The following is a 12,102-nucleotide window of genomic DNA, read 5'->3' as shown; positions in this document are numbered from 1 at the left end:
GGATCCCTGACAGAGACTAAAACACAGAGAGAGGTGAGAGACCTCAGAAGGGGCCATGCTCCATTCTACTAACCCAGCAGGGGCTGGGTACATTAGTTTGCGCTGCCCTATGTAAGTGCGGGCTGATGTAATATTTCATAGAAAAACCACAACACCAAACAGGGACAGGGCTGACATTTCGTAAGTCACGATCCACATCCCCAGAACACACAGTGACTTCACAGGTGAGGTCATGTCCCACCAGATCTGAGCACAGCAGAGAGCCAGGTGCCAGCAACAGGGGCCACCGGCAGCCCCAAATACAGCAAAGTGAGGAATTAGTCCTGGATTCATTTTAGGAGGTATGGAGCAGCAGGTCATGGATCCAGAGACACAGCCACAACACCAAGAGATCCATCCATCCATCCATCCATCCATCCATCCATCCATCCATCCATCCATCCATCCATCCATCCATCCATCCATAAGATAAGCCATCTACAGCAAACAGGGTCAGAGTAACAATATCACATCAGTGCTCCTACAACACCCAAACCAGGGACTGAAGACCCAACCCTGGGCTTAAATGGGCCTTCTGGCCTTGGTCAGAGACTGTGGGGTGGGAGAACATCCACTGATCAGACTGGTCAGGGTGAGTATGGCCAACATGTACCTTCAAGGGCTGCCACCATACCACCTGATGGATGCTGTTGGGGAGATGAAGGAACAGAACCATTCAGGTGCTGCTTTGTGGCTCCATGCACTCAGTCCCCAGACTGCCATGTCCCAGTGCCAGCCACATCCACTCAGTGCATGGGAAGTGACTTATCACTGAGAAGTGATTTATCACTGTCTGCCTACAAACTCATTCATTTATGCAGCCTCCCCCTTGTCTAATAACAGAAGAGGAAAAAAAACATTATTTCTACAGAGCTTCTTACCCTTAAAATGACCTTCCTGGCCTGGTGATTCATCAGAGGAAGTTCTGGAGGATGTTCCCCACGTGCCGCTGCTGGCGGTGCAGCAGTGTGGGGCAGGATGCAGGAGCAGCCCTGGCCTGGGTGACATCCTAGTTAACCCTGGTCTGAACCTCCTGAGGACAGTGGTTTTTAACATAAGAACTTTATTATCATTACTACTACAAAAATACAATATAAATCCCATTCACATACATTCATCTAGACTCAATACACAAACGAATCGAAGCTGACAGTAGTCACTGCACTGTAGAACAAAAGGACCCTCCTAGAGCCTGTCCCCCACAATCAGGGCTCCTGGCTGCCATGGGTTGGGATCTGCCCCAGTCACAGCCTCAACCCACAGGTGAAAACCTGCCCAAAGACAGCGTGCCAGTGGGTAAGGAGCAGGGATGGGATGAGCACAGCTGGTCTGGAAGGAGGAAGGCTATGGTAAAGCATTTGGCAGCTCCATTTGCTGTAGTGCCTGGACCTGCACGGGGCCCTGCTGCCACAGACATGAGCAAGCCAGCCAGGCCCAGCAAGACAACAGACACAGTGCAGTGTTTTCCAGTGTTCCCAGCACTGCACGCACTCTGTGATGCTCCACTAGCAAGGTGATGTGCATTCACACTGCTGCAAAACTTTACTACAAAAATAGTTGTTTCTGATATTTCATATGAGAGAGCTATAGTACACCACAAACTGCAAGGCTGTGAACCCCTAGGGTGGGTGGGAGGTGCTGCTGGCAGTGCCTGCAGGTGGATCAGCTCCAGGTGGTGTTACAGGGCTGGAGCTGCACAGCTGCCAAACACGGGTGGGTTTCACCCCAAATTCCTGGCTGCAATCAATCCTCTCTCCCTCCTATACCTGCAAAGCCCTGGATGGATCTGTCTCAAGCCAAGAAATAAGAGGCTGAGTGATAACAGAAAACAGCACTGCAGTCATCCTCCCACCTCCAGGGCTGGGTGGATGCCCTGATAACATCTGATGCATCCGACAGACTGGCTTTCTTCTAGCTGGCCTTTACTAGCTGGCTCACGCTTCTGGCTTTGATTATTTTGCTTATTACATTTTTACTTTCTTTTTCTATCTACAGTTTGGGGTCTGATCCACTGAGAGTGGTTGGAGGGGAATCTTTGATACGTAACCTCACTATGAACCTTGGGTATGTAGCTCTACCTACAAGGCATGCTTGAGGAGACCTTTACAAAGTCAGGCAAAAGTCATACTGGATTAAGAGTTAAATGAGGGCTTTCAGGAGCTGGCCATGGATAAAAGATACAGCTTACACACAGCAGTGTCTAGATGTGTGAAAATGAGAAACAATTTAGGTTAAAAAAACCCTCCTTTGGTACTGCAACAGTGCCTGCTGATGTACACAGGTGTATATATGTACATATATACATTATATGTATATAATATCTGAAAGCTGGACGACCTCTGCTGGCTCTAGTCATTAAATACCCAATTAACTGGAGTGTTTAATCAGCCCAAGGAGAGCCAGCACCCAGCTTACTGCCAGCATCACTTTAGGTCTGACAGAGCAGCGAACTGAAGTGCAAAGAAAGAAGCAGCTGGAAGTTTGTAAGTGCAGACTCAGTGCTTCGGCGTTGGGATTGCTGACAGTGGCAGAGCCCAAGTCCAGCAGAGGGGATGAGTGGGTGGGTACAAAGCTGCTCAGATGGATGATGATGGAATGTGGGAAAATCCCCAACATTCGCTTCTGCCCACCGCTTGGCAAGCAGCCCCACTACAGCAACATCCTTTCTACTGAACGGTGCCAGAGAAAGGAACATCCCATCTGCTCCTAAAATGTTGCCATTGGCCAATGGGAACTTAGGGTACTTTTTTTTTTAACATTCTGCTCTGAGAAAATTCTCAGCTATCTTAGGAACTGCTTTGTACTGGTCACCAGGCCAGCAGAAGCTTGGCTTTCCTGCAGCAGCACACACATGTTCTAGGCCAAAAATGTCCATGCCATACAGCATTCAGATCACTTCCATTGGATAGACACTGCCTTGGTGTCCCTCCTTCAGATAGAGCAAGCCTTCGGCCATTTCTCTTGATGTTGTTTCTGCTCTCATTCCAAATTTTATATATAGCCATATAGCTGCAACACCACAAGCAATCAGGCCACCTGCCAGGGCGACAGGGATAACAAAGTGCATTTGGGACTCTGACAAGGAGCTGAGTGCAGGTGGGTCACTTGGGCTTCTTGTAGCCTGTGCTCTGGCTTGGCCTGAGATCATCTGACTGGTGAAAACTAAGATATCTGGAGGACCTTGCTTTCCTAAGGGCAATAAATGATCAAATGTCCCAGAACCAAATGCAGAGGAACTGAAATTTTTGTTGGCATGGACATAAAGATCTTTGTCTACAGCAGTTGTGGGGTTTTGGGTAGGAACTGGAGCAGCTTCTGGTGTGGATGGGACCATGCTGACCTCTGTGCTCTTAAGGGTGGAAGGGAGAGCTGAGGCAAAACTCCTCAAAGCAGTGTCTGATGGGCTGCCTCTTGCACTGACTGCGTCCAGGGGGTCGTTTGTAGGAAGACCAGGATGGTGCAGTCCTTTGGAAACGGGTGCAGGGTCTGAGTTTGAGGTAGAAGTCGTGCCTTGGGCATCACCCGCAGCATTTGCAGCATATCCCACAGGTTCTTCTGTGCTGTCAGAGCCATGTGCAGGACCTGTGGGGTATGGGGTGGGCCGGCCAAGGGCCATGCCAGCTGTTAAATGCACAGATGTGAAGGATTCCCTGTTTGCTTCTGAAATGACTTCAGAGTGCGTAGCAACTCCCGACGTCACAGCAGATGGCCCTGCAGAGAAACGTGTGGTGTTCTGCACGGCTGGAGTGAATTTGCTGGTCGCCTCTGTGCTGGCAGCAGGAATGGGTGCTCTCTCTGAAGTTGCAGTGGCAGCAGTGGCTGGAGGTGGAGCTGGGACTTGGAGACTGGTGTGCTTGTGGAAGGTGCCGGGCTCTTCGGGCACCGCTGCTGCAGGGGAGGTGGCAGCCTGTGGAAGTGGGGATGCTGCCGAGGCCTTTTCCTGGTCCAGCTTCCGCATGATCTTCTTCACCCACTCTTCATCTGGATTTGCACAAATTTCTCTGAGCTTCTTAGTAGTAAATCTGAAATGAACATAAAGAGAGATCACTCGTTAGGTGAGCATAACAGTGCCTTATGTTATCAGGGTGGATCAGAAAGCATTGGGGCAGGAATGCTGAGCACTGCTGGCTCTAATGAGCCCCTTCCATCAGGCTGGATGGATTGTTTATTTCTGGGAAGGGCAGGTGCCTCGGATCCCACGTGGATCAGCGAAAGCTGAACATGACTCAGAGGTGAAAGGCTTTAAATCACAGTCACCACCGGCTCTGCTTCCAGCAGCTCCTTGCTCAAGCAAAGATACTGATAGCAGTGTTTATATTTACTCAGCTGGGGAGGGAATACATCGAGGCACCCAGACAGAGGCTGCTTACATGATGGCTTTCTTGGCACACTGGATTTCGGTCCTCCGGTAGCTCTTTATCAGCCTCTCATCTATGGCACGGTGGAAAGAGACACACCATTTTGAACACTTCAGAGGTGCTTTGGGTTGCCCTGAAATACAACATTCAACATATTAAACCTTGGCTTTGTACTAGGCACAGTAAACACTGGGTTTGATTATTCTTTATCCTCCTCTACGGAAAAGGAGTCTGAAGTTTGCCATGGAAGCTTCCAATCCCTGATAAAATGAGACATATTGATCCCATAAAAGCCATGATTGGTCATACGATGCCTAGAGGAAAAAAAAAAAAAGAAGAAAAAAGCATAGTTCAAACTGTGAGACTCTTGGAACACCACTGCAGTTTTGCAGTTTTCCCTTGGAACACCACTGCAGTTTGCCCAGAGTTGGGAGCTAATGGGACCTTTCCCCTTTGGTGAAGTGACAGGAGCACATTTGGAGCCCAGAAGATGCATTTCTCCACCCCGCAGCAACCTGCTCTATCACTCAGAGGCTCTCAGTGCAGGTCAGAGGGCAGGACAATCGTCCTATTCTTATCTGGATTACTCACATCTCTTTCCGCTGTGGGGCATCCCCTCCTAGCAAGCATCCTGCAGCTCTGAATGCTGCTGTAAGGAAAAGCTGCAGAGAAAGAGTGCTTTGACAAAGCTGCGTTGCTCCCACAGCCTTTATCCCACAGTGTGGGGATGCCATCCCAGCAGCCCAGCTTCAGAGCCACAGCACTTTCGCCAAACATCTGCTTTCCATTTCCACAGGAAAACACAGTTTTCATTTGGCCAAGTGTAAAAACATCCTCCCCTTGTCTGACATAGGGGTGAAGGCAGTCACATCACTGGGGAGAACGCAGCCATGCCAAGAACAGGCGCCTGCCAAGAGAGTGGACATTGCACAATGCAGCGAGATGTTTCTGCTCTCATGGGGGAACCAGCCTTAGAAACACAGATCCTCGTTTATCCCTGCAAAGAGAGGAGCTGGAGTTTGGTTCAGCTCACACGGTCTCTACAAAATGTCGTCCGCTGATTTCCAATGGATTTGGTGAATTTAGCGAAGTTCAGTTGGGAATGACCCAAGCACCTGGTGTGAGAAGCAGCACTGCTCCAGGAACGGCCCCAGCTCTTCTGGATGTAAAGAAATCATGAGCAAACGCTCCTGTTGCCCATTTCAACCTCTACACCTCTGCAGAGCTAAAGCAAGGCCCTTTGTCCAGCCTGTAGCATCTTCTGTGGCACCTCAAGGTCAAGAACGCCTGCTCCCTGAGCCCGCAGGAATGACCAAATTCCCAGTTAAGTCTCATAACCCACAGCACACACTGCTGCTGGCTTCTGCTTTCAAAACTCCATTTAATGAACCACGAAGGTTGACAAAAACCTCTCAGCTCCCTAAGTCTGATCCCACCCTCACCGTGCCCACTGCCCACGTCCCTTGGTGCCACATCCCTGCAGCTGTGGGACAACTCCATGGACGGGGACTTCCCCACCTCCCAGGGCAGCTGTGCCACAGCCTGACCAGTGATGCACGAGGGCTTGATCCAACCCCACTTGGACAGATTTTCTGATGGTTTTCCACTTCTGACTTGGAGAACCTGCCTGAAGGGGTGAGGAGAGGACGGAGCTCCGTGCCCAGCTGCTCTCCTGGCTGTCCTTGTTCCTCCCGTCTGGTGGCACTGGGGCACACACCTCAATAAGGGCTCTGCCTCTTTCTGTGTACGTCCCTTTGACCTGGGCAAAGTCTAGTTTTGCTGGCACTGCCAAGAAGCCTCCTGGCAATCCGCCTGCTCTGTTTGTACAGCAATCACCGCTCTGCACGTAGACAACTTACGCTGAGACCAAGCAGGAAAAAACGTGCCCGTCTCCCCTCAGTCCTCCAACACCCCTCCGCACGCCAGGATCTTCACATGGCCAACAGGAGAGCTTCCAATCTGTGCAAGCATGGCCACACATATGTGAGCATCCCCAAGGCCAGCGCAGACAGACAGACAGACGGACTGACAGACTACTATCCTCAGGCAGGATGCTGCCCCAATGGCACATCCCTGGGGCTCTGCACTACTGTTGACCATCAGAAATGACAAAAGCCATCAGCAGGGCCACAGGCTTCCTTGCAGCAAGGCCGTGTGCTCCCCAACAGCTTCCTACCCAGCCCGTTCCTGCCGCAGGATTTCCCAAGCCAAGGAAGGCGTGAGGTTCCTTCATGCCTGTAACCTGATCTTCCCTGCTGTGCACAATCCTCTGGCCCCACGCACTAACATCCAACTCCCCAGTCCCCTGAATAAAGTCAGAATCCCTTACACGGAGACACAGATCCCTCCGTGAAACCACAGACCCCTGTGTGAAACCACAGAACCATCTGTGAAGCCACAGACCCCTCCCAGCTCTCGTGGGGAGCCCAAGACTTGGACCCAGAGCTCTCACCTCCAGCCATAGCTGCCAGGAACAAGACCCTCAGAGCAAACAGGATCTGGAGAGAAGCAACCCTCATGTTCCCGTGGTCAGCAGCAGGAGGGGTACAGGAGAAGGACGATGGGCGGTAAGTTTCACTCCTGGATGCCTACAGCATCCTCCGGAGCAATGCAGCTGCAGCAGCTCATTCCAGGAGTGTGAAGTCCTGACGAGACTCCAGCTGCTATTTACGGACTCCAATTCCTCCACATGACGACAGACAGGAGGCGGAGGAAGAAGCCAGGCAGGGAAGGAATACTGTTTGTGCCGTGGAATGGGACAGCTGCTGGAATTCCCCGCTCAGATGACAACGCCTTCTCACAGTTTTTCAGTTCCTTGGCAAGGGCTAAAGGAGCAGGGCTGGCTGCTCCACGTGGCTCACACCCACTGCCCATAGGTTTGCAGAGCCAACACCAATTCACAGCTCCCCAGCGCTTGTAAAGCTCACATTATTCACTCTGAGGGCAAAAGCAGCCCTTCCTTTTCAGCAGCAGCATCAGTTGTTGGGCCAAAAAGTGTGGCGTTTGCTAATTGCTTTCACAATTCATCAGCTAATCTGATAAACCAGACTGCCTCCTGGGAGACGGGAGCAGCCAAAGCAGCAACAGAAAGGCACTGCCTCCCCAGGGTCTATTTGCTCCAAGGCACGCTGCCCGCCATGTGCTTGTCCATACAGCCCCAAGCTTTGGTAGAGGGCAAGCTATCAGGGTCCTGCTGATGGTCTGCAAGCACCAAGAGCGGACGGGGGCTTCCCAGCACCAGGTCCGGTGTGGACATGCCAGCACTGCGCTCACATCCTGCACCTTTGCTTTCTCTTATGTATCAAATCCCAGATGAATGTGAAATGTTTTTTTTTCCCCTGCCAACTTGCACAGCTGAAAAATGAAGATAAGATTACAATTGAGACAGTGTGGCTCTACTTCTTAAAAAGCCCTTCCCAGAGATTTCTCAGGGCCGGTTGGAGGTCTGGCTCTCCCGCTGTGGGAAATTCCAATCATTTCAATTAAGGATTTTATTCCAGAACAGAGTAAAACCCCCCAGAGTTTCCATAAAAAGAATTGCTAAAACTTTTGGTGAGAAATTCCAGCCTCCAAAATTAGCCTTGTTTATGCTGTAATGGACAAGCGTATTCCAAGCGTAAGTGCATTCAATTGATCTGGAGTTAATCTGTTTGATGCAGGCAGAGCAGAACATGCCCTGTTTGCCAGGTTCCTGCCCTTGCCATGTTTCTCAGCCTTATGGGAAACTTTTATTCCGGGAAATGGCATTGCCTGAGGCTGCTTCTGCTGCACAGCTATTACCCTCAGCAGTGGGTAAAACCAAGGAGAGGCTCCAGGAGCTGCTGGAGCCCAGGAGGTATTTCTATGGGAAGCAGTGACAAACGACAGGCTTTGTCCTGATCTGATGGCTAAGGGTCTCAAGATGATTTTCGTTACGATGGAAATTGCCTGTCCTAGTTTGATGGCCTTCACTTGTTTTAGTTTTGCTTTAGTTTATGGCAACAGCAAGTGGATATCCAGTGTGGGCAGTGTCCAGCTGTGAGCACGGACTGCAGCGCTCAAGCAATAGAGCAAAATCCTGTGAGCCACATAAAGGCAGCTTCCAGAAAGCAGGCAGCTTCCAGGAAAACCAAGAGTAGAAGACCTGAGCAGCTACACTACACAAATGTATGGAAATGAAACCAAATAGATGAGGACTGAGGAGAAAGAAAGCCCCCTGGGAACAGCATGTCCTTCCAGTGGCAGCTGCAGCTCATCACAGCCATTTCTTCCTTAGGGTGATTGAAAGGGGACTTCCTTGGGTCACCCCTAGCAGGCAGGGGCACATGGAAAGGGCTGCAGAACACCCTCAGCACATCTGCTGGTGATCCAAAATGGCTGAGTCACCAAAAGGCTGTGCAGCCATTCAACACAAGCAGGACAGGTTCCTCTCTGCCTCGTCTGATGGGGTTCAATGTGAGCAAGCGTTAGGTCCTGCACCTGGGGAGAGTCATCAAGGTTGGAAAAGACCTCTAAGATCATCCAGGCCAACCATCCACCTACCACCAATACTGCCACTAAACCACATCTCTCAGTGCCATGTCTGCACAATTCTTGACCATCCCAAGGCACAGTGACTCCTTCACCTCCCTGGGCAGCTGTGCCAGTGCCTTACTGCTCTTCTGAGAAGTTTTTCCTACTATCCAGCCTGAAACAGAGGAATACCCACATGCATCAATATGAGTTAGGGGGTGATCTGCTCGGAAGGAGCTCTGCAGAGAAGGAGCTGGGTATCCTAGTGGCCAGCAGGGTGCCTTTATGGCCAAGAAAGCCAATGGCATCCTAGGGTGCATCATGAAAAGAGTGACGAGCAGGGCAAGGGAAGGCCTTGCTCTTTTGTTCTTTGTTCTTTATGACTACGAAGGCAGATGAAAGAAGGAGAACCAGGTCCCAACCTCATGTGGGACACAAGATATCAGGACGGACGTGACTGCCCCCAGCACAGCTGATATCAGCCTTCTGCAAACAGCATCTGCCCTCAGCACAAGGCACAAGCTGGGGCCTGTGGGTCTGTGCTGCACAAGGCTACAAACCAGCAAGCTGGAGCACCCAAAGGTGGCGTCAGCTTGGGTGGCTGCCAGGGCCATTCATCTTGAAGAAGAGGAGGAAGGTCCTTAATCTGATCTGAAAAACAGCCAAGGAAAAGCCACAGACAAACACTTCTGTGCATGTGCTGCTGAGTACAGACCAAGGGATCGCGCATGGCGCCCCAGCACTCACCATCCACTGCAGCTTTGCCTCAGTTGTTCACAAGCAAATGCTGGAGCTGTGCATCGGCTGGAGGATCTCAGCAGCCAATGGAAGGGATGAGTCATGCAGGGGATTTACCACAAACACACAAAGCACCGCGACCCTACAAAAGCGACTGGCAAAACAACATGCAGAGAGAACAAGAGCTGCGTCCAAAACAAACAGGAAGTGATGGAAGAACACCATCCTTCTCCTTTATGCTGTTTCATGGTGGAAATTCAGGCTCCTTAGCTAAACTCTTGGTACTGCCTGCTGCTGTCACAGGTTTGTGTTCCTGGAAATCAGGAGGAATGGGACAAGAGTGAAGTCAGGGAACCCGAAAGGCTGTATGTGATCTGGGAGAGAGCCCAGTGCTGATCAGGTGATGATCTGATGATTCCCAGTGCACCATCCATCCAGGAGCTCCCAACACCTCCAGAACTGCTCTTCTAGGTTGAACCAGAGCAGGGAGGCCCAGCACCTCTGGTAGCAGCTATTAACAGCATCCTTTGCAGTTCGTGGTGCCACATTCACCACCTACATCCTAGAAATTTGCTGGGGAGCACAACACAGCTTCTGGGAAGATTCTTAATGCTGCAGAGGAGACAAGCCCACCAGGAGACACTGATCCAGAGGTGAGGTGATTCCCCCAGTCCTCCACCAGAAATTGATATAGATGTTTTTCCATAACACTCCTGAACAAAACTGTCACTGCAGCTTCCCGTCATAGAATTACAAAATCATTAAGGTTGGAAAAGATCTCTAAGATCATCAAGTCTAACCATGAACCCATCCCCGCCATGCCTACTCGTGATGTCCCTCAGAGTTGGTTTGCACAGGGATAGTTCAGGTCCTTCTCCCTACACAAATAGCAGCCCTCTGCACTGCACTGCCCAGACATGTTCCACGAGCACTTTGTGCTTTAAAGAGCCCACTGAAGTCCTCAGTCTGGAGAGGCCACAGCGGTTTTCTTGGTGCTGTCACAGCACTGGGTGGCCCCAGAACTGACCGCACAGCCTCCCAACTCTTGGCCAAGGCAACTCAGGGAATTTCTTAGGGCCAAAGGCACCTCTTGTTGTGGAGATACCCTCAGCCTATGACTGATGTAGAGCTCTTGAGCCATTACTGTAATATTTGAGAGCTGAATCCAGAAAGTGCTTGGCACTGCACAGCTGGCTTCTTTCACATTAAAGGAGGCAGCAGGAAATGAGGAACAGCTGTCTGGGGCTGTCTGTGCTCAGCGTCTTTGCAGAGCAGCTCCTCTTTGAGAAGTATCTATTATTGCAGCGGTTGTGTTTTCAAGGAATTGCTTTCCTTAGAAAAAGACCGTTTTAAAATTAGCAGAGAACACCACAGGAGCCTTCGTTTCTCCGAACACGACGACTTCCTCCTTCCTTGTGATGGAGAGTAGTTCTGGATAGCAGCACACTGTGCAAAGTGCTGATGCTGTTTTCTTCCTGTTCCCAAAGCTTAGGAGTGCTGCCCAAGGGCACGTAGGAGCCCCCTCCTCACCTCAGCCCATTTCCCTGTAAAGGTGCTGCAGTGCCATGCTGGGTGCACAGCAGGGACTGCCTGCACTACCCGTGCCTGCAGTGGGGGGGGTCTCAAAAACAAACACAGAGTGATGCACTCACGTTCTTTCCAAACAGAAGAGCCTCTTGTCTCCAGCAGAGCAATGCAACAAGCTGTTCCCTGCTGTAGGAGATGAGAAAAGCTCTTCTGAGTCTACCTGGCTTGATGGCATAGGTAAAAACAAAAGGCTGCTTTTCCAGGGAGGGAAGGGACGCTAGGACTTAGCTGGGACTTGCCTGAACAGATCAGGGTCTGCCTCCTGCTGGGCCCATTGAAAAGCCTTGAGATCCCCTGATGTCGCAATCCTTCTGCCTAGCTGCAGGGCACAAAAGCAGTGTTTCTACAGAGCTGGCATAAAGGAAGTATCAGATTATCTCCAAAATACTCGTCTTTCCCCACTGCACTGCAGTCAAGAGAGGGGCAGCTGATGGTGGGCACCCCAGGAGCCTGTGCACATCTCAGCAGAGCACAGCTGCTGCAGGAGCCAGGATTGCCCCATGCACAGGAGAGTGGCTGTGTGTCACCCCAGGGTGGGACAGGGGGGTCTCCTCTCCTTGAAAAAGGGTCCTGTAAGGTGGAACACGGGTAGGTGGGGAGCAGGAAAACACCACGGTGTGGTTGTTTCACCTCTATGGGAGAGGTGTGGGCTCTCCACGTGGTGACTTCCTGCTTCTCCAACCAACTTGTTGCTGCCAGCCCAAGGAGATTACCAGAAACACTTTCCATTGACTTCTCGGAAAGGCTCCCTGCCTCCCCTCTGTCTCCTTAGGGCAGCAAGCCAGGTGCCTTCAGCAGCAGCTGTGGGGACCGGTTGGACAGGAGCTCACCATCAAGCTGTCACAGCGGAGACATCCAGAAACCCTTCTGTCCATGAGCAGTGCTGCTG

The 12,102-nt window shown here is 51.1% G+C and overlaps 1 protein-coding gene across 1 annotated transcript; it reads right to left on the bottom strand.

The window, feature by feature from the left end:
* Positions 1-2,926: 2,926 nt before the first annotated feature.
* On the bottom strand, positions 2,927-6,916 carry CX3CL1 (C-X3-C motif chemokine ligand 1; the record flags this gene model as incomplete). Its single annotated transcript, XM_079541445.1, has 3 exons — positions 2,927-4,061; positions 4,410-4,530; positions 6,850-6,916. The coding sequence occupies 3 exons, from the start codon at positions 6,914-6,916 to the stop codon at positions 2,927-2,929; spliced, it is 1,323 nt and encodes a 440-aa protein (XP_079397571.1).
* Between the last annotated feature and the right edge of the window lie 5,186 nt (positions 6,917-12,102).

This window comes from Tetrao urogallus (genome assembly GCF_951394365.1).
Source record: "Tetrao urogallus genome assembly, chromosome: 12".
Lineage (NCBI taxonomy): Eukaryota > Metazoa > Chordata > Aves > Galliformes > Phasianidae > Tetrao > Tetrao urogallus.
The sequence above is the reverse complement of the archived record's forward strand: the minus strand, read 5'-3'. Positions and strand labels throughout refer to the sequence as shown.